Here is a 24,074-nt window from a genome sequence, read left to right on the forward strand (position 1 = left end):
GTCTTGGATTTACCAGATATTGTGAGGTAACTACTTAGGTCTCCATAATACTGAAGACAAATATCAAATTGTAAAAATTCTACAGACCAACAGTGGTAAAGGTCAAGGCAAAATGAGAAATCAGGGCACCACAGGTGGCCCTATCTGAATGGTAAGAGAAAAAAGCATGATGGAGGTCGTTAACAGTGCCTAATTCATAGAGCAAAGAGGGGAAATATCAATCAAAGAATTCACTCTGCCAAGCAGAGAGGTTGGAAAAAAGATCATAAATGAGAAAATGGATGATAATTTCCCAAGCTATAAAGAGCACAGTAACTGGGAAAAGAATAATTGTGAGATGGTTAATAAAACTTTCCCATCACTTCTTCAAGCCTCATCTGAACCCTTCTTTACTGTTCCCTTTGGATCCCTTAACTATCCTATACAAACACCAGACTCCCAGAACTCTACCTTCCTGCCTTCACTGTAGCTGGAACCCTTCTCTGAAGACTTCCATTGAAGTGCTCTTAAGCAGAACTCTTCAACTCTCTTTTCCTCCCCTTCTACTCCAAGACTCAGGACTCGGAGCTCCAGCTGGCATTCTCTTAGCTCAAAAATATATTTTCTAAACCATTTGTCCTCTAGCTTCACTCAAAAACAATTTCTAGGGCAGCCCGGGTGGCGCAGCAGTTTAGCGCCACCTGCAGCCCGGAGTGTGATCCTGGAGACCCAAGATCAAGTCCCACGTCGGGCTCCCTGCATGGAGCCTGCTTCTTCCTCTGCCTGTGTCTCTGCCTCTCTCTCTTTCTCTCTCTCTCTGTCTCATGAATAAATAAATACAATTTAAAAAAAAGTTAAAAAAAAAACAATTTCTATCTTTTCAACTTCTACCATCCGGTGACACTGTTCTCATCACTATTATTTCAATCAAGTACACTGGATCTTATTCTTGAGTTCTCTCTCCTCTCCTCTCAATTCCTGCCATCATTCTGAACAACTCTGAATCTATATAATGAAGTTAATAAGTTGACCTCACATTCCCTGACTTTAATAAATGACCTAATTCTCTACTGCTCTTTAACAATCCACCACACATAACACCCAGGGCACTGTCCCCTTCATCATTATAGAGCTGCTCCATAGCTAAAAGCTTAAATTTGGAAATCACTTTCTGATCAGTCTTCTATTTTATCATGTATTTTATTTACTTATTAGTTGTGAATATTTTTTAATCTCACTGAAACCTCTATTCATTCAACTACTCCTTTTCCCAATCTATCAGCCCTTTCCATGACTGATTTCATCCCTACCTACTCTGAACAAAATGATCAATGATTTCAGCAATTCTAGTATTATCTCAGTTTCCTAAAACCCTATCCATCTATTTCACCTTGCCATTCAATCCTGGACACTGGATGAATCCAGCCACATACTTCTTCCTGTTCTCCAATTTTAAAATGTTATTAAGTATGATAGCTGGTATCACACAAATTCACATTTTACAATTTTAATTGTACCTTCAACATTGCTCAGTAATCCTTTTATTTATCCCTGGTCACTTCCCTTTCACATTTCCTAAGCCAGCAATTCTAAACATTTACTATTCTCTATATATGCCATGTTCTCCATCATGGTCAACAGATAACCTTTCCTGATAATTCAGAGTGCAAGTATTTTGTTCCTTCACATCTAAGCTTATCTATGACATTACCTATCCTTATCTCTTATTTCTAAGAAAAGCTGTCCTCTTCCTCCTCCTTATTCTTGGTTATCCCCCAACACTTCTTTTAATCTGCCACCACAATGATCTTTTCAAAACACAAATCTGATTTATATTTGCTTTTGCGGATTTCTCTAACATGGTGCTAAAGATGGAATGTATGTGTCCTCCTCCCCCAACCTGCCATTCATATGTTGAAACCTAACCCCAGTGTGATGCTATTAGGAGGTGGGGCCTTTGGGATATTAGGTCATAGGAAGAGTTCCCATGAATTGGACTTGTGACCTTACAAAAGAGACTCCAGAGAGATGCCTCACTTCTTCTACCATGTGAGTTCTAGCAAAAAGACAGTTGTCTGTGAATCAGAAGTAGGTCTCACCAGACACTGAATCTGCCACTGCCTTGACTTGGACTTCCCAACCCTCAGAACTGTTAGCACTGCCACCCAGTCAGTGGTAATTTGTTATAGAAGCCTAAGGAGACAAAGACACATGGCATAAAAGTCCTTTCATAGTTTGAACCCTTACTCCCTTTTCCATTTATCATCTCTTGCATTGTATCCCCCCGCCCCCCCTTTTTTTTTTCCTGGCCGCACCCAACATGTTTGTTTCTTATTGAACTACATTTTCTCCTACCACTGTGACTTTATGCATGTTGTTTCTTTTGCTTGGAATGTTCTTCCATAATCCTTAGGCCCTCTCATTACCTGGGTAAGGACACTATATTTTCAAAATCCAGCATGATGATTCTGCTTATCAAGTTCGCACCTCTCCTCCGATACTCACACACAATGCTGTAATTGTTTCTCAAGTTCTTGGCACTTGTTTGATAGCTGAAGACTTGGAAGTAGATGAGATCATTCAAAAAATTTATTTTTGAGTCCCTACTATGTTGGGAACAAAAGATAAACAGGATACAAATCATATCCTCAGAAAAATGTCTAGTAAGAGAAAGGTGAATAAATTATCACAATTCAATGTGACTGATACCACAGTGAAGTTATATATAACAGATATAAATGGGAAGCAATCACAGCTCCATAAAGATCACAGAAATTTTGCAGGGCTTGCAGGGCTCTAGTGTTACTCAAGATATTATCCCTGTTATTTCACATGTGAAAAAATTGAATCATATAAAAGGTAAGGTCATTTTTCAAAGTCACAGAGATATTTTAAGCTGTAAATTAAAGACAAAGAAGATACAGTCTAACAAAGTTGGTAGTTCATTTACATGAAAGACAAAGCTGAAATTTTTAAAAAGAAAATTCAGTAATAATGCTAATAAGAAGGTAGCATTTGAGCTGAGTTTTGAAGGGCAATTAAGCATATTCTAAGCAGAAAAGGAGAAAAATATATCCTACAAAAAAGGAATATGTGAAAGTATTACTAGCTGAGGCTAGAGACTCTAAATTTGTAATAGAAACATTCCACACAACTGGGTGGTTTTTTTTTTTCTTTTCCCCAACAGCCAAAGGCTACCAGAACTGGGAAGCAGAATAAGTAGATGGTTGGTATTATTCAAGATTCAAAGACAAGGCAGGTAGAAGAAGAAGTGTACAACTATAAAACACAGATTTATCCATCAGGATCCAGATGAAATGTCAGTCTCTATGTGACACTTTGGCTCTTATAATACTTGAATCCAGCTATTTCCCCAATACTTAGTAATTAGCTCTACTACATAATGCATTAATCTGTATTAAAATTTATCTTATTACTTGTCTATTTGAGCTCTCCAGGGCAAAGTACCAACTAATGTATGGTGGTACCAAATTAATGCTACTTGAATAGAATTGCCCTGCCCTTAAAGAGTTTGTAGCTGAATAAATGAAAAAGGCATACACAATTAATATATGCTAAGTTCAGAGGGATGTATAAACTGTTATAGAATACTAAAGATGGAGCAACCAGGTTACATTTATTGATGCTGTAATAGTTGCAATTACTTCTCACAGAAAAGAGGGTTGAGTTTATAAGGAGACTGCCTTATATTTTAAGAAATCTCACATCAAAAATGAAAGTTTTCCTGTAAAATTACCTATCACTAGCTCTTGCAGAGACTAAAGTTTTCACTTTGCATTAAACTAATCAGGACTTAGATTACATGTTTTCAAAGGCAAACATATGCAAAAATGTTCTTTAAACCTTCAGAAATCATTGCAGAAAATTACCTTGCCTTTATATCATCCCTCCCACATGCACAGATCTGAAAGAAAAGATGATCAATCCATAACTAAGTTATTATGAGCCATATGAAAACATTGTTTGCTTCTTTAGTACAATGAATAGAAAAGATGTGTAATACTTGACTATGGGAAGAGAAAATCACACGCATCTAAAATGAACTTACCTCACAGAACATTGTGTGCTAAAATGTAGACTTTGAATCTGTTTTAAAAAAAAAACCATTACTCTGCCTCTTGGAGCTTCATTTTGGGATTTATCCCAATGAATATTAAAAAACAGGTCATTGAAAACCCAGTAAAATCAATTATAGATTCTTGTGTGGAAAGTTCTAATACTAATGCATCATTTCTCACTAATAGTTATCCCAAAACATAACTATTATTGTCACACAATCCATTTTGATACTTCAATAGGATATATACTCCACTTGTGATGGTTACTTTAAGTGTCAACTTGGCTGGGCCATGGTACCCAAGTATTTATTCAAACATTATTCTGAATGTTTCTGTAAGGGTGTTTTTGGATGAGATTAACATTTAAATACACAGAGTGAGAGTAAAACAAATTGCTTTCCATAATGTGGCTAGGTCCTATCCAAACAGATAAAGGCCTGAAGAAAACAAAAGACTGATGGTCTCCTTAACCCCTTCTTCCCACTCCCCCACTATATACCACCTCCCCCTTCCCAAAAAGATGAAATTTTGCCTGCAGACCACCTTCAGATTTGAAGAGCAATATCATTTCTTCCCTGGGTTTCCATCCTGCCAGCCCACCCTGAAGATTTTAGATTTGCCAGTTGCCATAATCAAGTGGCCAACTTCTTAAAATAAATCTCTCACCCCTGCACACGCACACACACACACACACACACACACACACACGTATGGGTACATATACACATACATATATCCAATTGGTTCTATTTCTCTTGAGAACCGTAATATACCTCTACCTCTAGAAAAGAGGATCATCTTATCCTCTTAAACAAATATTCCCAAATAAGAACATACACATGCCATACAGATAGTAGGAAAAAATATTCTCAACCTTTGCTCTATCATCTTATATCAACCATACTACTGCCTTTCTCATCATGCAAGGGACAACTGAAGAAATAAATATGATAGTTATCTTCAAATGCAGAAGATCTGTTAGGGAGGAAACATTGTTGTTTGTTTATCCAGGAGCTAGAAATAGGATCAATGAAAGGCAATGACAACGATAAAGATTAAAGATCAATATTAAAAAAAGTATTTTCTAGTCTTAGGGCTATCAGAAAGAAAAGGAAGGAAGGAGGGAAGGAGGGAGGGAAGGAAGGAAGGCAAGAGAGGAAGGAACGGAGAGAGAGAGGAAGACGGGGTAAGGGAGGGGAGGAAGGGAAGATTTTCTTAAAAAGAATGGGCCTCTTCATTAAGCCTGAGTAACTATTTGCTAAGGTAATACCATGCTATTGTTATTTGCTAAGGTAAAACCATGAATAAATCCTTTCTTGGTCCTGAAAATAGGTCTGCAAGTATCATAGTAAAAGACAGTCTAAGAATTGTTCCCAACCTTAAATACAATCTCTATGTCCCCATTGCTTTCTATTATTATTTACTATTCTCTTCCAGCCTCTTCTATCCTTCTCTGACTTCTCTCTACCTTAATCTTTTTCCCCACCGTAATTTCATCATCCCCTATTTAACTGTTTTTAAGAATATAAAAATGAGCGGTGCCTGTGTAGCACAGTTGATTAAGCATCCAACTACTGGTTTTAGTTCAGGTCTTGACCTCCAGGTTGTGAGACTGAGCCCCACATAGGGCTCTGTGTTCAGCATGGAGATCACTTGAGATTCTCTCTCTCTCCTCCCTGCCCCTCTTGCTCTGCTCCCTCGCTCTAAAAGAAAAGAGAGAGAGAGAGAGAGAAATACAGAAATGAAGAAAAATAAGAAAAAAGCAAATACTTTAGACAAAAGGTCTCTCTGTCACACACAACTGTACCTTTATAACTATATGTTTTTGTTTTTGTTTTTTAAGTACGATTTTCCTCCTCTCCTTTCTGTAGAGGTGCAAGTAAATTCTGTTGTCTTAAAAATGATAGGCTGAATCTTACTTTCCTATTTGACAGTTGCTTTTAATTTTTTCTTTATTTTCCTCTTTACATAGTAACAAATATATAGTCATATAAGAAAAAGTTAGTCTTTGACAAAATTTCACAAATTTTTCCTCAAAGGTCTAGCACAAAGTTCATAATTAAATTCCTCTACACAGTATGACAGTGTCTTACTTATAGTTTATACCAAATAATAGATTATGTGAGCCCTGATATGGCCGTTGATTCATCCTAGACATTCTTTACAACCCCACCAAAAAGATATTGTCCATATGAGAATCTTGTTACTCAAAGTGTGATCCATAGATTAGCATACTGGCATCCCCTGGGAGCTCATTAAAAATGCAAATGGTTAGACCCCACACACATAAAACTATTGAGTCAGAATCTCTGAGGATAGAACCCAAGTATTTGTGTTTTAACAACCTTTCCAAATAATTTTTATGTAACTAGAGTTTGAGAAGCATCGGTATAAAACAGTGATGTTCAATGAAATATAATGTAAGCCACTAAAAAAGGTAAAAAGAAACAGATGGAATTAAGTTTAATAAGCATTTTATTTTTATAAAATATTATCATTTCAACATGTAATCAACACAAAAATTGAATCATTTTACTCCTTTTTTTTTTTTTAAACGATTGTCTCTGAGGATTATGAATCAACTCAATTTCAACTAGTTCCCTTCCAGATACTCAAAAGCTGCATGGGGTCAATAGCTACCATACGGATAGCCCAGGTCTAAAATTGGTTGAGACAGAACCTGGGTTATTGCTAGTGCATTTTCTGAGTTCTATTTTAACATTTGTGTTAAGGCAGACATTGCTTGAACTCACATGAAATCCTGGAGTTTTGCTATCAGCAGTTTTGTAATTTGAGAAACAAAGAAACCAAAGCTAAATATTTAAAAGAGTGAATATATTTGGAAATCCTTGCTTTCAAAAAAAGACGTTCATCATGCTGTAGTTTTTTTTCAGTGTTCCAATTTTTAAAATATTTTATCTATACATTTGCATCAAATATTTCTTTATCTGTAAAATGTATGTTTCACCTACTTAAAATGTTTATAAGTTAACAGCTATTTAATACTGGTAGTTTGGGATCCCTGGGTGGCGCAGTGGTTTGGCGCCTGCCTTTGGCCCAGGGCGTGATCCTGGAGACCCGAGATCGAATCCCACGTCAGGCTCCCAGTGCATGGAGCCTGCTTCTCCCTCTGCCTATGTCTCTGCCCCTCTCTCTCTCTCTGTGACTATCATAAATAAATAAATAAAAATTAAAAAAAAAATAATACTGGTAGTTTAATAAAAAGTATTCTTTGACCAATGTATGAATATTTTTTCTAAAGAATAAGCAGAATCATATACAAAATGCTATGTAAAGCTTTTTATGTAAAAATATTATGTGTAATACTGTTAAAATTCCATGATTTAATCAGGTAGCAAGTCAGTCAAGTTTTAAAAAGAAAAAAAAAAAAGTTGTTAAAAACCAAAAGCATCAGATGCATACTATTAGTCATTCACAGCACAATACAGTATAAATTAATTCATTCTGGTTCATATAAAATAACTTCTTCCAGTGTCTTCTAAAATATACAAAACCAATTCAATTAACCCATTGAAGAAATGATATTTTTTAAAAGTTGAATTAAGTACTAGAGTCAGATCATATAATATTGCCTTTGGTTCATTTTATGATTATTTCCTTTTGATTTGACATAGCTCTTTTTACACTCTTTAAGATCAGTAAATATATTTACCTCTACCAGACACTGAACATACCTCTATTACAGCACTTATGAAAAAATTATAATTATACATTTACTTATCGGTCTCTATCACAAAATAATGAGCTTCTGAGGGCAGGGACTAAATTTCTGCCATTATTTGAGATATCACAATGTTTGCAACACACTAAGTAAAACTCAGTGTTGAATATATGTAGGAATGAGATCTGAAGATGAGGTGATATGCAAGGTATGACATGACTGTACAAAATGTTCCAAATCTAACTTTAAACTAAATAGTTAATGTATAATCAATGACATATCAAGGCAGTATAAACTTAACTGTATATGAATACTCTACAAATATTCTAATGGGTCTACCTACATTCAATTCATGGACTTCTTCTTTTACTTTAGACATGAATCACTGATGTGCAGGATCATGAATGTCACAAAGTATTCTCTACTACTGCTCTAACAGCCCTGTATAACTACAGAGAAAAAAATTACATTTGTTCTACCTAAATGTGTGAAGTCTCTCAAATCTCAAAGAGTTATATAATGCATTGTTTGCTTTTTAAGTGATACTAAAACAGCCCAAATGTCCAAGTGTATATATCTGTCAACAGAAGACTCTGAATACTCTTAGCTTCTATTTAAAAAACTTAGAGAATAGGGATGCCTGCATGGCTCAGTGGTTGAGTATCTGCCTTTGGCTCAGGTCATGATCCCTGGGTTCTGGGATCGAGTCCCACATCAGGCTCTCCCAAGGGAGTCTGCTTCTCCCTCTGCCTATGTCTCTCTCTCTGTGTCTCTCATGAATAAATAAATAAAATCTTTTTAAAAATTAGGGAATAAGGATTTGCTGTATTATATAGTCCGTTATTATGAACATTACACTTGAACATTATACCTAAACCCTACACCTTACTAAAAACACAAAATATTCACATTTCCTTAGTTGTTAGTGATTTGTTATAAGAGAGTAAAATGACCATAAATCACATACAGTTAAAAATATGGCAGATAATACTGTGGTCTTTGTCAAGATCTAATTGTACAGCAAACAGAGAATAATGTAGAATCTTTTATTCAGATAAGAAGATATATTACTGACTTACCATACATTTCCTCAACTAGATCACTCCTTTGTAATGTGCTTCTAACAAGTATTTAATTTGGGATCTTTTTCTTTTCCTGGCTATTCTTCTCTGACTTTGACTACTTCAAGCAAAGAGTTAATATTTTACTCTCTATTATGTCTGTTAATATTATAACCATTTTTCCAATTTAACAATTTTGCAGTTGGTCATTAGTATTCACATACATTCATAACTCAAACAATGAAAACTGCAGTAAATAATAAGTGAGTCACAATGAAAAATGAAATAACTTTGCTTTTATTAACTTGGTATAAAACATATTCCCATGATGTGGTGTCTGTTCCGGTTTTAATGTAATGGATAAACTACAGTTTCATGTGAAGTAAGATTTATACAAAATCAAACTTCAAAAAGAAGAATTTTCTTCAATTGCCTATTTTTCTTCTGGCTAGTGTTTCTTTCTTCTCTTAAGGCCAAATGTTAGAAACTTTTAAGACAGTCCTTAAGGGATGCCTGGGTGGCTCAGCGGTTGAGCATCTGCTTTCCGCTCAGTATGTGATCCTGGGTCCAGGGATCAAGTTCTGCATCCAGCTCCCTGAAAGAAGCCTGCTTCTCCCTCTACGTTTCTGCCTCTCTCTCTGTGCCTCTCATGAATAAATAAATAAAATCTTAAAAAAAATAGAAAGTCTTAAAAGTCTTTAAGGCCAAACATTTAAGACATTTTTTTAATTTATAAAAGAATTTATATGCCTACTTCATTATATCTTAAAATATCAAAATTCACATGACATTAAAAACTCCCTGTGAGGAATCCATGTAAAAGTACCTTTAAGTAAGAAAAATCGTAAGTAATAAAGTTCACACTTCCAGGGTTGAGTAATCTAAAAGTAAACAAAACATGAAAACCTAAATTTATAGCTATGGACATAATTCAAAGGCTAATATAACCTTGCAATTATAATTAGTTTTCCTGTACTAAAAGTAATGCTTTACTTGATACATTACATCAATAAGAGAAAGAATAAAAACCATATGATCATTTCAATAGATTCAGAAAAAAGCACCTGACAAAGAATAATATCCATTCATGATAAAAACATTCAACAGGGTAAGTCTAGAGGGAACAGACCTCAACATAATAAAGGCCACATATGAAAAGAGCTAACATCATACTCAATGGGGAAAAACTGAGAGGTTTTACCCTAAGGTCAGGAACAAGGTAAGAATGTCCTCTCTCACCATTTTTATTCAACATAATACTAGGAGTCCTAGCCACAGAAATCAGACACATAAAGAAATAAAAGACATCCAAATTGGTAAGGAAGAAGTAAAACTCACACTATTTGCAGATAATGTGTTACTATATGTAGAAAACCTGAAAGATTCTACCAAAAAACTACTAGAATAAACAAATTCAGTAAAATTTTATGATACAGAATCAATGTACAGAAATCTATTACCTTCCTATACACTAACAATGAAGCAGAAGAAAGTGAAAATAAGAAAATAATCCCATTTACAATTACAACAAAAAACAGTAAAATATCTAGGAATAAACTTAACCAAAAGGTGAAAAACTTGTAGTCTGAAAACTAGAAAACACTGATAAAAGAAAGTCAAGACAATGCAAAGGAATGGAAAAACATTCTATGCTCATGGATTAGAAGAACTAATATTGTAAAAATGTCTATACTACCCAAAGCAATCTATAGATTTAATGCAATCCCTATCAAAATACAAGTATTTTTCACAGAACTAGAACAATATTTAAATTTGTATGGAAACACAAAAGACCTCAAATAGCCAAAACAACCTTGAAAAAGAAAAATAAAACTGGAGGTTTGACAATTCCAGACTTCAAGTTATATTACAAACCTATAGTAATCAAACCATATGGTACAGGCAAAACAAAAACAAAAACAAAACAACACACATAGATCAATATAACAGAATACAAAGTCCAGGAATAAACCCACAATTATATGGTCAATTAATCTTTGACAAAGCAGAATAAAATATACAATGGGAAAGAGTCCCTTCGACAAATAGTGTTGGGAAAACTGGACATCTACGCACAAAAGAATGAAACTGTACCACTTTCTTTCAACATACATGAAAATAACCTCAAAATTGATTTAAGACCTAAATGTGTGACCTGAAACCATAAGAATCCTAGAAGACCGCATGATGCATTTCTCTGACATTGGCCATAAAATTTTTCTACATGTGTCTCCTGAGGCAAAGAAAACAAAAGTAAAAATTATTTTTATCAAAATAAAAAGCTTTGCACAGCATAGGAAATAGTCAACAAAACTAAAAGGCAACCAATGCAATGGGAGAAGATATTTGCAAATGACATATCTGATAAAGGATTAGTATCCAAAATATATAAAGAACTTATAAGTAATACCAAAAAAACCCAAATAGTGCAGTTAAAAAATGGGCAAAAGACATGAACAGACATTTCTCCAAAGAAGACATACAGATGGCCAACAGACACATAAAAAGGTGCACAACATCACTCATCATCAGAGAAATGCAAATCGAAATCACAGTGAGATATATCATATTTCACCTGTCAGAATGGCTAAAATCAAAAACTCAAGAAACATGTTGGCAAGGATGTAGAGAAAAAGGAACTCTCATGCACTGTTGGTGATAATGCAAATTGGTGCAGCCACTGTAGAAAACAATATGAAGGCTCCTCAAAAAGTTAAAAATAGAACTACTCTACAATTCAATAACTGCACTACTGGATATTTACCCCCAAAATACAAAACACTAATTCAAAGGGATACATCCACCTTTATGGTTACTGTAGCATTATTTGCAATAGACAAATTATGAAAGCAGCTCAAGTGTCTATCGAAAGATGAATGGACAGAAAAGATGCGCTATACACAAGCACACACATACACACACACACTATGGCATATTACTCAACCATAAAAGGAAATAAAATCTTGCCTTTTGCAACAACATGGATGGAGCTACTGTATAATGTTAAGCAAAATAACTCAGAGAAAGATAAATACCATATGATATTACTCATATGTGGAATTTAAGAAACAAAACAAATGAGCAGAGATAAAGAGAGAGAGAGAGAGAGAGAGAGAGAGAAACAGAAAGACTCTAACTACAGAGAACAAACATGGTTACCAGAGGGGAGGTGGGTGAAATAGGGTGATAGGGATTGAAGAGTACATTTATCATGATGAGTACTGAGTAATGTGCAGAATTTCTGAGTTGCAATGTTATACACCTGAAACTAATAAACATTGTATGTTAACTATACTAGAATTAAAATTTAAAAATTTAACTTATTCTAAAATATATAATTCATATTGTTGATTTTAATTATTCTTTAAGTACTAATTCTTATTAGGTAAGTGTGTGTCCCTGAAGAGGGACAAAGGAAGATACAAATTATTGTGAACACCTCACTCACTAGTTTACTAAAAGGTCTTGATTCTGAGATTGTAAAACTATGTTGCACTTTCCACTCTTAAGAAAAACTTCCTCTAGTAATAATGCTCTCAACAAATAATTTTATTATAAATAATCTTTATAATATCAAAATTAATAGATGCTATTTTTAGTATTAATTAAACTCGAGGTTAATTAATACTAAAGGTAGCCACTCTTGATTTTTTAAAAAATCATTCTTGAATTAAGACTATTCTTTTTTTATCAAAATTTAATTTGCCAACATATAGTGCATCGCTAGTTTCAGATGTAGTTTTCAATAATTCATCAGTTGCCTATACCACCCAGGGCTCATCACATCACATGCCCTCCTTAATGCTCATCACCCAGTTATGTGATCCTCCCACCCACCTCCCCTTCAGCAACCCTCAGTTTGTTTCCCAGAGTTAAGAGTCTCTCATGGTTTGTAAGACTATTTTCTTAACATGAAAAAAACCTTTTACATTAAATCAAGAGGTGTTACATTGAGTGATGAAGCATTAGAAGGACTGCTATTAATAGCAGAAATTAAAGTAAGATACTATTTAAATCACCGTTATTTACTATATTGCTGGAAGTTCAAGTCAACACAGTAAGTAAGCTATAATCACAAAGGAAAGAGCTATAATCACAAAAGCAAAAATGTCACTTTGCAGATGTTCGGATTGCAAAACCCAAAAAAACTAATTAAACTTTTATTTTAACTACCAAGTGGGTTCAAAAGGTAGTTTAATACAAATAAAAATATAAAAATGCATACAGATTTCAAATTGATCTCCAACAATAACCACTTAGAAGTTATAATGGGAAAAACTCCCTTTGCAACAACCAAAAAACGTAAAATACATAGGAATACTTAAAATGAGATTTGTACGGAAAACATGAACCAAACTACATCTCACTGAGACACAACAAAGACTTAAATAAGATATAATCCATGTTCTTAGATTGAGAGACAAAATGCTGAGAAGTTTTCAATTCTTTCTAATTAATTTAGAGCTTATCTCAATTCCCATAGGAATTTTCAGGAATGTGACAATGCATTTCCACAATTTCTGTGATATACTAAACCCATGAAAATAGAACTTTTTGACAGATTTATAAAGAGAAACTTCCTCCATTAAACTAATATAATTAAAATAGCATGGTTACAACACAATAGACAAACAGATTAATGGAACATAATAAAACTCCAAAGCTGGCCCAATTACATTAAATTAAGGAGTTATTATTTGATAAAAGGAACATCATCAACCAAGAGGGAGTAAACAATACATGGTGCTGGGAAAATTGATTGTCTAGAAAAAAATAAAGATCCTCACTTTACACAATATATCAAAATAAATTATTAAACATAAGTAAATCAATTGATTATAATAAATATATATTTTATAAAGAAGCTAACATTAGGAAAAATGATGACTCATTAAACTTGTATTATTTCACAAAATGTCTCATTTATAGATTTCAGGGTCTACATAACCGTGAAACTTTAATCTCTTACAATGCCAAATGGGTACTCTAGAAATCTGAATTGCAAGAAATAAAAATGAAACCTTGTATGGTTTATATTTAAAATATGTAAGGAAGCTTTCTAGAGGAAACCTAATCATCATGGACTATCAAGTTCTACAGAGGTAAAAAAGACTATGATATTGACCATACCTTTAATATCAGGTTCAAATATCTATATTCACAGTGAAGACACTAAAGACAGATTAATCAATTACTTTAAACTAGTTTCCTTCAAATATCAAATTATACCTTTCTGTTGAAAATATACAATTCTTATTCAGATACTAGTATTATTAATTCATTTCTAATTCACTATATCAATCAAAAGTCCAATTTATATACCTCAAATTCTTGAACACATTCAGAACATATTGGGAGAGCGCCTAAATGATTCGAGAAGCCAGTTACACAAAAATGAGCAAAGGGGAAAAGAGAGGAGGGCAAACCAAGAAACAGACTCTCAACTACAGAGGACAAATTTAATGGTTACTAGGAGAGATGGGTGGAAGGATAGGTTATATAGGTGATGGGGATTAAGGAGTACACTTGTGATGAGCACCGAATTGTTTAATCCCTCTATTGTACACTTGACACTAATATAACACTGTATGTTAACTAAATTGGAATTTAAATAAAAACCTAAAAAAAAAAAAAAAAGAAGCACCAGCCAGAAGCCAGTTACATCAATCAAGTATGTGCCACAGAAAATCCACAACCAGCTCTCCAGGAAGAGTTACATACAACACTATCTTGTTGAAAAAGAATGTCAAGAAAACAGCAGCACAAACCCCATCATTTCTCTCTCAACAATAACTTAAAAGTGTAGTCCTTAGTGATAGTAAGTCAGCAATGGTACTATAAATACTGAGGACAGATCTTCCTAAGTATATATTTGGCATATAGCATCATTTCAAATAACATTTCTCTTACATATTTTACTCTCTTTTAGGAACATGAGAAGTTTTTCAAATTTAGCAAACTTAAGAAGCAAAATGGTAACATTTATAGCTAATGTTAGAAAACCAGATCCTCTGCCAATGTTTTAATCACAAATACCAATGGAAGCTTATCTCCTTCTGGAGACCGCACATAACAAGAGCTTTTTTTGCTCCTTGTAAAGCATAGCTTAAAAGCACATCAGAGGGCAAACTGTAACCAGTATCACAGTTATATCTTGCTTTTGTTATTAATCTCATGGCCTGTGACATATTTTGGGATGATCTCTCTCATTTTTCCAATCAGATTCAAACCTTTCCATGTCCATTTCTACAAACTCCTGCATATCCAAATATATTTCTGCTTTTGACTAAATGCACAGAACATATCTTGGGACCTTTATGCTTTCTCTTCCTTGAATCTAACCCTTGAATAATGAACTTAAGCTCACTATTTTAAATGTCTTATGAATGTCCTTTTGTACACTGAATAACCCAATTTGATTTTATTGATGACATTGCATTTTCCATCATATCGTACTGGATGGCTCAACACTTAAACCTACTTCAATCAGCCACCACCCACAATTCAAGAAACAATGGCCTCTAAAGCTGCAACAGAAATCAAGTACTTGTAAATATTTTATAAAATTTTTAAAAATGAGATTATGTAATCAATATATTCAAAACTGTTGATGATGTATTTATACAAATTTTTGGTACTAAGTCTTTGAAATCTACAGTGTGCCTAAATTCAAACTAGCCTCATTTCAAATGTTCAATAGCCATGTCAGATAATGAATACTGGATGCAAGAGTTTAGAAGATTACTGTGGAAGACTAATGAGTATAGTGTTCCCTGAGTTTTTCCATTTTTAATGATTTTTTTTTAATAGCCTTGATACTGAGCAGGCTGACTCTATGTAAAATTCCTATTCCTTGAATTTTTAAAAAATACTGTTCCATTATTGAATTGCTTTGTATATTGCTGTTGAGAAGTCTGATGCTAATCTGATGTTCTTTCCTTTTAAGTAACTTGATCTTTTTAAGTGGAGGCCCTAAGGATTTTTCCTTTGTACTTATTTTTACTTTTTTTTTTTTTTTTTTTTTTTATTTATGATAGTTACAGAGAGAGAGAGAGGCAGAGACACAGGCAGAGGGAGAAGCAGGCTCCATGCACCGGGAGCCCGATGTGGGATTCGATCCCGGGTCTCCAGGATCGCGCCCTGGGCCAAAGGCAGGCGCCAAACCGCTGCGCCACCCAGGGATCCCTTTTTTTTTTTTTTTTTTTTAATTGTTACCGAGTGATAAATTTATTTGTGAAAGAGTTGCTCTTTCGTTTTTCATTTAGACACAAATAAATGCATAAGTGAAAGTTTTACTAGACCAAGTCTCTGAGTTGCCCATTACAGTCAATTTTTGCAAGTACATGGCTACCTCTTTTACATCATGTAGATTCTGGTCTTTTCTTCAGAAAAATTCATAGTTTTAAATATTAGTTCTGCATCATGTTTTTGTTTTTCTCCTTTAGGGCTCCAAATTAGTATACATTGGATCTTTTTGCCTATCTTATACATTAATCATTTTCTCTCTGTTCCTTTGTCTTCATTCTTTTGCCTGTTTTCCTCAACGCTCTGTAATAAATTTTCAGTCACCTCTATTCTTTCCTGTTATCTTAAAATCTAGTTTTAATGTCTTTATTTTTTTAAAGATGTATTTATTTGAGAGAGCATGCAAGAGAGTATGAGAGAGAGAGAGAGAGAGAGAGAGAGAGAAAGAGAGCACAAGCAGTGGGGAGGGGTAGAGGGAGAAGCAGACTCCCTACTGAGCAGGGAGTCCAATGTAGGACTTGATCCCAGAACCCTGGGATCACGACTTGAGCTGAAGGCCGATGCTTAATGACTGAGCCACCTAAGTGTCCCTGGTTTTAATTTCTAAAATGATTCTTTTTCTTCAATTTCTTGTAGTCGACTCTTCTTTCACAACACCCTGATATTTATCCACTTCTATTTCAAGTATCTGAAACTCTTACTTGAGGATTTTTCTTTTCATATATGCAAAGGATTAAAGATATTTAATATAGGTCATGGTGTTCGGGTACTGATAACTGGTTTTATGGATGGTTCAGGAAGAAAACTTTTAATAGCTAAAATATGGTTTCTTATTTTCTGCTTTATTCATTGTAGTAGTTTGTATGTTTATTATCTGCAATTTTCTATTCAGTATAGTTTTTATTTTCCTTTATGAGCAATAAAAATTTATGTAATAAGGATAAAGATTCAGGATGACTATCTAGATTTCTAGTTCAAAAACGCTCTCTTCTGAACTTAAACCAAAGGAGGTTTATAATATGTCTTCTAGTTTTATGGTCTTATTTCCACAGAACACTTAAATTTCCCTATCTCGTTTCCTTCTTTCCCTTCACCACCATGTCTGCAAGGCAAAACAAGATCATTGCCAAAAGCAGCACTCATCTGATATGTTGTCTAGGGTCCTTGTGCTTTTATGTCTCTTCCTTTTGATTTCTCAATAGCAAATGCTCTTATTCAATCTAAGACAAGATCGTAGTATTTTCCCAGGCTAGAACTTGTCTTCTTAAAGGCATTTTTAAATATGTATTGTTGGGTTCCTGGTTCAACCGATTTTCCTCTCATCTTTTCCATGTAGTTTCTGCAGTCTCAATGAACTTTATCATGGGCTCTGAAGCTAAGTAGGCTAGATTTGGATATTTATTTCTCTAATTTGAAGGTCTTAGTCTGCCTTCTAGTTATGTGTAAGGCACAGGTTAAGTTGTTTTTACTTGATCTCTTTGATGATCTGTATAAATTTTTAGAGAATGTGTGGAAAAACTGAGATTTAGGTAGCTGCCACTATTCAATGGCAATCCAGGATTCTCAAATTCATCAAGAATTGTCAATGCCTTTTTAGTTGACCATTTTCTTTAGTCTCCTCTATTCTGCAAATGCTATCTTTACTTATAAAAACTGAACTTTTGATAATTTATGATTAGCACCACTTATTAATAAGCTCTCATGGACAATGGCCATAATAACTAGAAGAGTCACATAATACAAAAATACATAAAGGAGGTGAATAACATAATGAATTCAGTTTGCAAAAGAAATATATCACTTCTGCGGTGCATTTGATAACTTAGGGTAAAAAAGCAAAATCAAGGGACGTCTCGGTGGCTCAGTGGTTGAGTGTCTGCCTTTGGCTCACAGCGTGATCTCGGACTCCTGGGATAGGGTCCTGCATCATCAGGCTTCCTGCATGGAGCCTGCTTCTCCTCCCTCTGCCTGTGTCTCTGGTTCTGTGTGTGTGTGTGTGTGTGTGTCTCATGAATAAATAAATAAAATCTTAAAAAGAAAAAAAGTAAAATCAAGGTATTACTATGAGGGGTGCCTGGGTGGTTTTGTTGGTTAAGCATCTGCCCTCCACTTACATCATGATCCCAGAGTCTTGGGATCAAACCCCATATCAGGTTCCCTGCTCAGTAGGAAGCCTGCTTCTCCCTCTTCCCCTGCCTCTGCTCATACTTTCTTTCTCCCAAATAAAAAAAATAAATCTTAAAAAAAAAGGTTATTACTATGAAAGAAGTAAAATTATTTCTTGTCTCTACTAAAACAGCAGTAATGTTTCATGTCCAGTGATTTCAGGTTTAATATGGCTACTGAAAAACAGCTGATAACAAGTTTCAAAGTCCCTTACTTAAAGAAATAATTTGGATACCCAAAAGTAAATCAATTAAGAAATATTGAAGCATATATCAGACTAAAAGCAAGTAACAACAGAAAGTTCTATTAGAGAAGACTCATAGAGTAATCTACATTAGCAGCTTGTACACATAATCCGGTATGTTTAGGATTATAGCCTCAGAAGGGAACCCAAAATCAATATAATGAATTTAAAAAAAGTGGGGGGGGGAGCTAAGAGATAACCTAGGTGAATTCCCAGGTAAGTTCCTAGATAAGTATGATACTAGGTTCCTAGATAAGTATGATATTAGGTTAGGAATGTGGACTAGATACTACTTTTTTTTTTTAAAGACAAGCAAACAGGGTTGTTCTAAAGAAAATAAACAATTCTGTGATTCTTGTATGAAACAGGAAATGTCACTAAGTAATTAACTAAACAAAGTTAGAGCACAAAGGTACATGAGGCAATGAGACAGAGGAAAACAGCCTAATCCTTTATGATGAGAATTTAGAGCTGTGTTGGTGATCACGTCACTGTTTTGTGGTTCCCTCAGCAGAACATGGTCCCCATGCTCTTACAATGGAATAGAATATTTTATTATGAATGGACTGTTAATTTTTCTTGTCTTTGGGCCTTTGATTTATGCTAATAGTTTGTCTTAAAACGTGATTTAGATGTCACACTAATGACAATTCTTGTACTAATGTTTAGGGATGAAAATTTGGCCTATTGTTTTAAAATTTCAAATAATCATGTAAAAGAGTAACCATACTACAATAAGCATTTACAGAGAATCTTATATTCTCTGAATCAAAAGAGGTAAGGATGAGCAGAATTTGACTTCTTAGAGGGTAGCTTTCAAATATTTACTAAAAATATTTAAAAACTGAAATCTGAAGTATTTAAATGAGTAAATGAATGCTTCTATTATTTAGTTAGATCAGAGATTTATACAAAATGCTTAAGTAAAATGTTTTCCATAAAACCTAGTATTATCCAAATGTTTTCCATAAAACCTTAGTATTATCTAACCCTTGTCTCTTAAGATTCTGACATATATACTACAATGTTACCTAAAAACAGTTTAAGAAAGAAAACCATTCCAAACTTATACAGCAAATATTCTAATTTTAGATTATGATAATTTTTGATGTGCAATTCAAATATACTAAATTTCCACAGTGTAAAAATTTTAAAAAGCATAATTTCATTCCTTTCAGGTTTGTTCTTTCCAATGACAGGTTAGTAGACTACAAAATAAAATTTTAAGTTTAGATTTCTATTACACACATTACCATCATCTACTTGTACAGAATGGAGAAATCACTTTCTTGATCAGGTGCAATTCTGGTGCAAACAATGATATTTTTAGCTAAAACACCTGACACTAATGAAGAATTATGACATTAGAAGATCTCTGCAAAAAAAGCACAGATTCACCTAAGTTAAATGTTTTATAAGGTAAAATTATAATTTTACCTTTAAGAGGGTAAGAGTAGCAATGGATCAATCACTTCAAGGAAGAACAACTGTAGAAAATAAACATCTTACTAGAATTTTTTTCTTACTTTTTGTTTAAAAGTCACTTGCTAATCTTTAAAAAATAAATCAATAAAATACCTATAAAATAAATCTATAACGCAATGAAAAAAGGTGTATAAACCATTCTCCTCTTTAATAATATAATTTGAAACTATTTTAAAGAAAAAGCAAAAATTTAAGACACAATGTTAAAACCTAGCTTTTGGAAACACTTTCACAACCTAAAAACTCAAAGAAGTCACACTTCACTCAAAATGTAATTTTTTATTTTGTAGGCAAAGAGTTCCAATCCAAACTCTAGACTGTGCCAGAGCAAGGCAAGGAACCTTATAATGTCTGTTTCTTTTTCCTTTACATGGTGATATCTCTTCATGGGACTAAAGTAAAGTTTAAATAACAGATATAGTCCCAAGTCCAGTGTTGAGTACTTAGTGAGCAAGCAATCAATGACAGATAATCATTCTTAAGTCAAAGACTGAACATCTGCATGAACTTCCCCTTGTGTCAAATACTTTTGTATACAGTCTTAGATGAGAGGACACATCAATTTTGTTACAGATTCTTAAAAAGATATATTATTTTTGCTCCCTTCTTGAGATTTAATAGTTAAATTGGTGGAGTTTGTTGTTTTTATTAACATCTTGTGGCTATTTGGCCTTAACACTTTATAATTTCAAGGCTATTTTTAATAAATAGATTCAATGAATAAGTCTGCAATGGATATGAATTTAATCCAACAATTACATACTTCTCACTTTTTCTTAAATTGATTCTTTAAAAAGTTAAAAACTTTGGCTTCCTTTCTTCATTTCTCTTCTTCAACTTCACTTCTCTCTCAGTCTTTTCAGGAGATGGCTGAAAAACTCTCCACATATAATTGAGAACATTGCCTCCATATTATTCAGTTACTAGACAAATGGTCCATTTAGAAAATTCTTTTTTCTGGGGTGCCTAGGTGGCTCAGTAAGTTAAGCATCTGCTTTCAACTCAGGTCATGATCTTGAGCTCTCTGCCCGATGAGGAGCCTGCTTCTCCCTCTCCTGCTGCTACTGCTCCCTCTGCTTGTGCTCCCTCTCGACCTCTTGCTCTGTCAAATAAATAAATAAATAGATCTTTTTTTTAAATTTTTTTTTCTAATATAGAGAAAAGACCAAGCCACTGAAAACAAAAGAAGAGTATAATAAAACTCTTCCAAAAAAAATGAATTTGAGATATTCAATTTACTTAGACTAATTACATGATTATGTAAATCTACCTATATAAGCATATAAAATTCAGGTTATCACATATTATTTCTAGATGCATGTTATACAAAAGAACATTCTGTGATCATGGAAATGGCTCGTATCTGTTATCCCCAAGAAGGTAGTTACTAGCCAAATATGGCCACTTAAAAGTAAAATTAAGGAACTTAGTTTTAAATTAAATTATTAAATTTAAATAGCCACATATATCTACTACAATGGACAGCACAGCTTTAGACACTCTCCTTTCTCTTTACCATGGTGAACCTTATTCAAAAGCTCTTATTGAACTCCTGTTTCAAACTTCTCTGTTACCTCTAAGACTGAATAGCTTGACAGTTACAATCTCAAAAACAAAGAGAATTACTGAAAAAGAATTTTCCAAGCTAGTTCTAAAATGTGCTTTTTGATGAAGAGTACTACATTCAATTATTTTAGATTTTCTAAGCACAGTTCACTAAAAAATGAAAATTAAAAAAAAATAACACACAGGAGTGCTTGAAATTACAACTCTAACAATATATACTTTCTCCTGAATTCTTTGTCAGCTAAATGATTAGTCCCAGAATAAGATAGTGGCATAACTAAAAACAAGTGTAGCACAAACCATAGCACAATAAAACAGAACAAAGGAAACAGATAAAAATATCATTCTGTACCTGTCTATTCTCTGTGATAATACAAAAATTAATGAATGGAAATATGATGGATCAAATACAACACAATTTGATAGCCAATGAAGAGTTTAATAATTTTTATCACTAGTGTTATTTACTACAGCATTAAAGATCAAGTCTTACATCTCAGTTATAAGGGATTTTTGAATGACTGTATACACATCTTTCCAATTAAATCTAAGCATAAGCATTTTTATTTATTTTTCATAAATATTAAAGTAAAATTATTAAAAAGATGATTGTAAGATATCAGAAAAAAATTTTAGGTGTTTTAGGCTTCCCTCTGTTTTTCCTCCCCAGTCTCCCCACATATACACATACAGACTTTTTCAAAAAACAAATGTAGGTGTTAAGGAAAAAAACAACTATGGTGCTTATCTGTCAGGAATGAAATAATGGCCTCTCTGTTGGGCTGGTATTAATGTCATTGCCACCAATCAATTCCTCCTTTCTTGTGCCTATCAACTTGGCTTTCAGTACCTTGGGAGTAGGGAGCTGGGGTGGGAGAGTAGAACATGTAAAACAATCTCAGTATTCTGGGATAGGATTCAAAAGAATCCAAGTTATGTGAATGCAAGTTATGTGCTACATTACAAACCACTTTCTGAATGACTGATTTGATTTTTTTGTTTGGCATTTGAAACACAATGAAACTCACTATTTTGAGCCAGGGCTTGAAGCAGACAATCCAAGCATCCTTCTAAACTATCTTCAGTTCTGTCAACAGCTGTTATCTTCAACTTCTTCAAGGTATCACTGAGATTATCTGCTTATAGAAAAAAAGAAAAATCAGAACTTCTACTAACATATGACCATCATGGTTCATACAATTACCACTAACAGGCAAAGGGCTCTCATTATTGTAAATTAACTTCCACATACATTACAAAATGGCAATGGACTATGTACTATTACAAAGTCTTTAAATAAATTTTTTAAAAATAAGTAATAATTATCCATTTAATTCAGATATGAAATATTCATTTTGTATATGTGAGATACCAGGAATATTCAAGAATAATAAAAACTGTCATAGAACATCTTTTTCAGGATTTTTTTTTAAAGATTTTATTTATTTATTCATGAAAGACAGAGAGAGGTAGAGACATAGGCAGCAGGAGAAGCAGGCTACCCGTAAGGAGCCTGATGTGGGACTCGATCCCGGGACCCTGGGATCATGTCCTGAGCCGAAGGCAGATGCTCAACCACTGATCCACCCAGGCACCCAGGATTGTTATACCATATTTAGCTTGTTCAGAAAACCAGCGATGATTAATTGGAAAAAAAAAAAAAACCACTAAATGTCTACAAAAAATTACATTGCTTTGGAAATAGTATTTTGTTCCTATTTTAGCTTCCTCTGCTATATTTTAAAGACATAAAATGAAAATGAAGGTTTAGAATAGTTTCATAATATGACTTAAAACAATACAAAGCTGATGACTAGAGGCACCCAGGTGGCTCAGTGGTTGAGCATCTGCCTTTGTTTTTGTTTTTTTTTTTGTTTTTTTGTTTTTTTTAATTTTTATTTATTTATGATAGTCACAGAGAGAGAGAGAGAGAGGCAGAGACACAGGCAGAGGGAGAAGCAGGCTCCATGCACCGGGAGCCCGACGTGGGATTCGATCCCGGGTCTCCAGGATCGCGCCCTGGGCCAAAGGCAGGCGCTAAACCGCTGCGCCACCCAGGGATCCCGAGCGTCTGCCTTTGGCTCAGGGCATGATCCTGGGATCCTGGGATCAAGTACCAAATCAGGCTCACCCAGCGGGAGCCTGCTTCTCCTTCTGCCTATGTCCCTGCCACTCTCTGTCTCTCATGAATAAATAAAATCTTAAAAAAACAACAAAAAAGCTGATGACTACACAACCTATTTAACCCCACCATTTGAAAAACACTTCAAATCAAAATACTGCTATAAGCCAAAACATGTACATTTTGGATTATAAAGCTGTGCTCTAGTCCTCAATTATGTGTAGATTCCCCTATACCACAGACTGTCAAAAGGGCTTTTATTTACATCAATTATTTCTATTAACATTTAAATACTAAAAGTTAAAACTAAGACTTAAGACTCCTTTTAGTAATTCATTTAACCCTAACAGTTTTAAAATTATTGTTTAACAGTAATATTTTAAAAAATAACACATTTCAAAAACAAAAAAACTCATTGAAATACTATTGTTCTACATTTTTATGA

The 24,074-nt window shown here is 33.9% G+C and overlaps 1 protein-coding gene across 14 annotated transcripts in view; it reads right to left on the bottom strand.

The window, feature by feature from the left end:
- Positions 1–24,074, bottom strand: part of RAP1GDS1 (Rap1 GTPase-GDP dissociation stimulator 1) — a 159,897-nt gene that overhangs the window by 106,925 nt on the left and 28,898 nt on the right. For 13 of the 14 annotated variants that reach the window (XR_005382801.1, XR_005382800.1, XR_005382802.1 and 10 more), the window contains exon 2: positions 22,536–22,646. Coding sequence is in view for 4 of the 14 variants with exons in the window: in XM_038582075.1 (XP_038438003.1) it covers positions 22,536–22,646 (111 nt within the window). In the remaining 10 variants the exon portion in view is untranslated. The remainder of the gene's footprint in view (positions 1–22,535; positions 22,647–24,074) is intronic. The other variant, XM_038582073.1, reaches the window with a different exon arrangement.

The sequence above is a fragment of the Canis lupus genome, chromosome 32, assembly GCF_011100685.1.
Source record: "Canis lupus familiaris isolate Mischka breed German Shepherd chromosome 32, alternate assembly UU_Cfam_GSD_1.0, whole genome shotgun sequence".
Taxonomy (NCBI): Eukaryota; Metazoa; Chordata; class Mammalia; order Carnivora; family Canidae; genus Canis; species Canis lupus.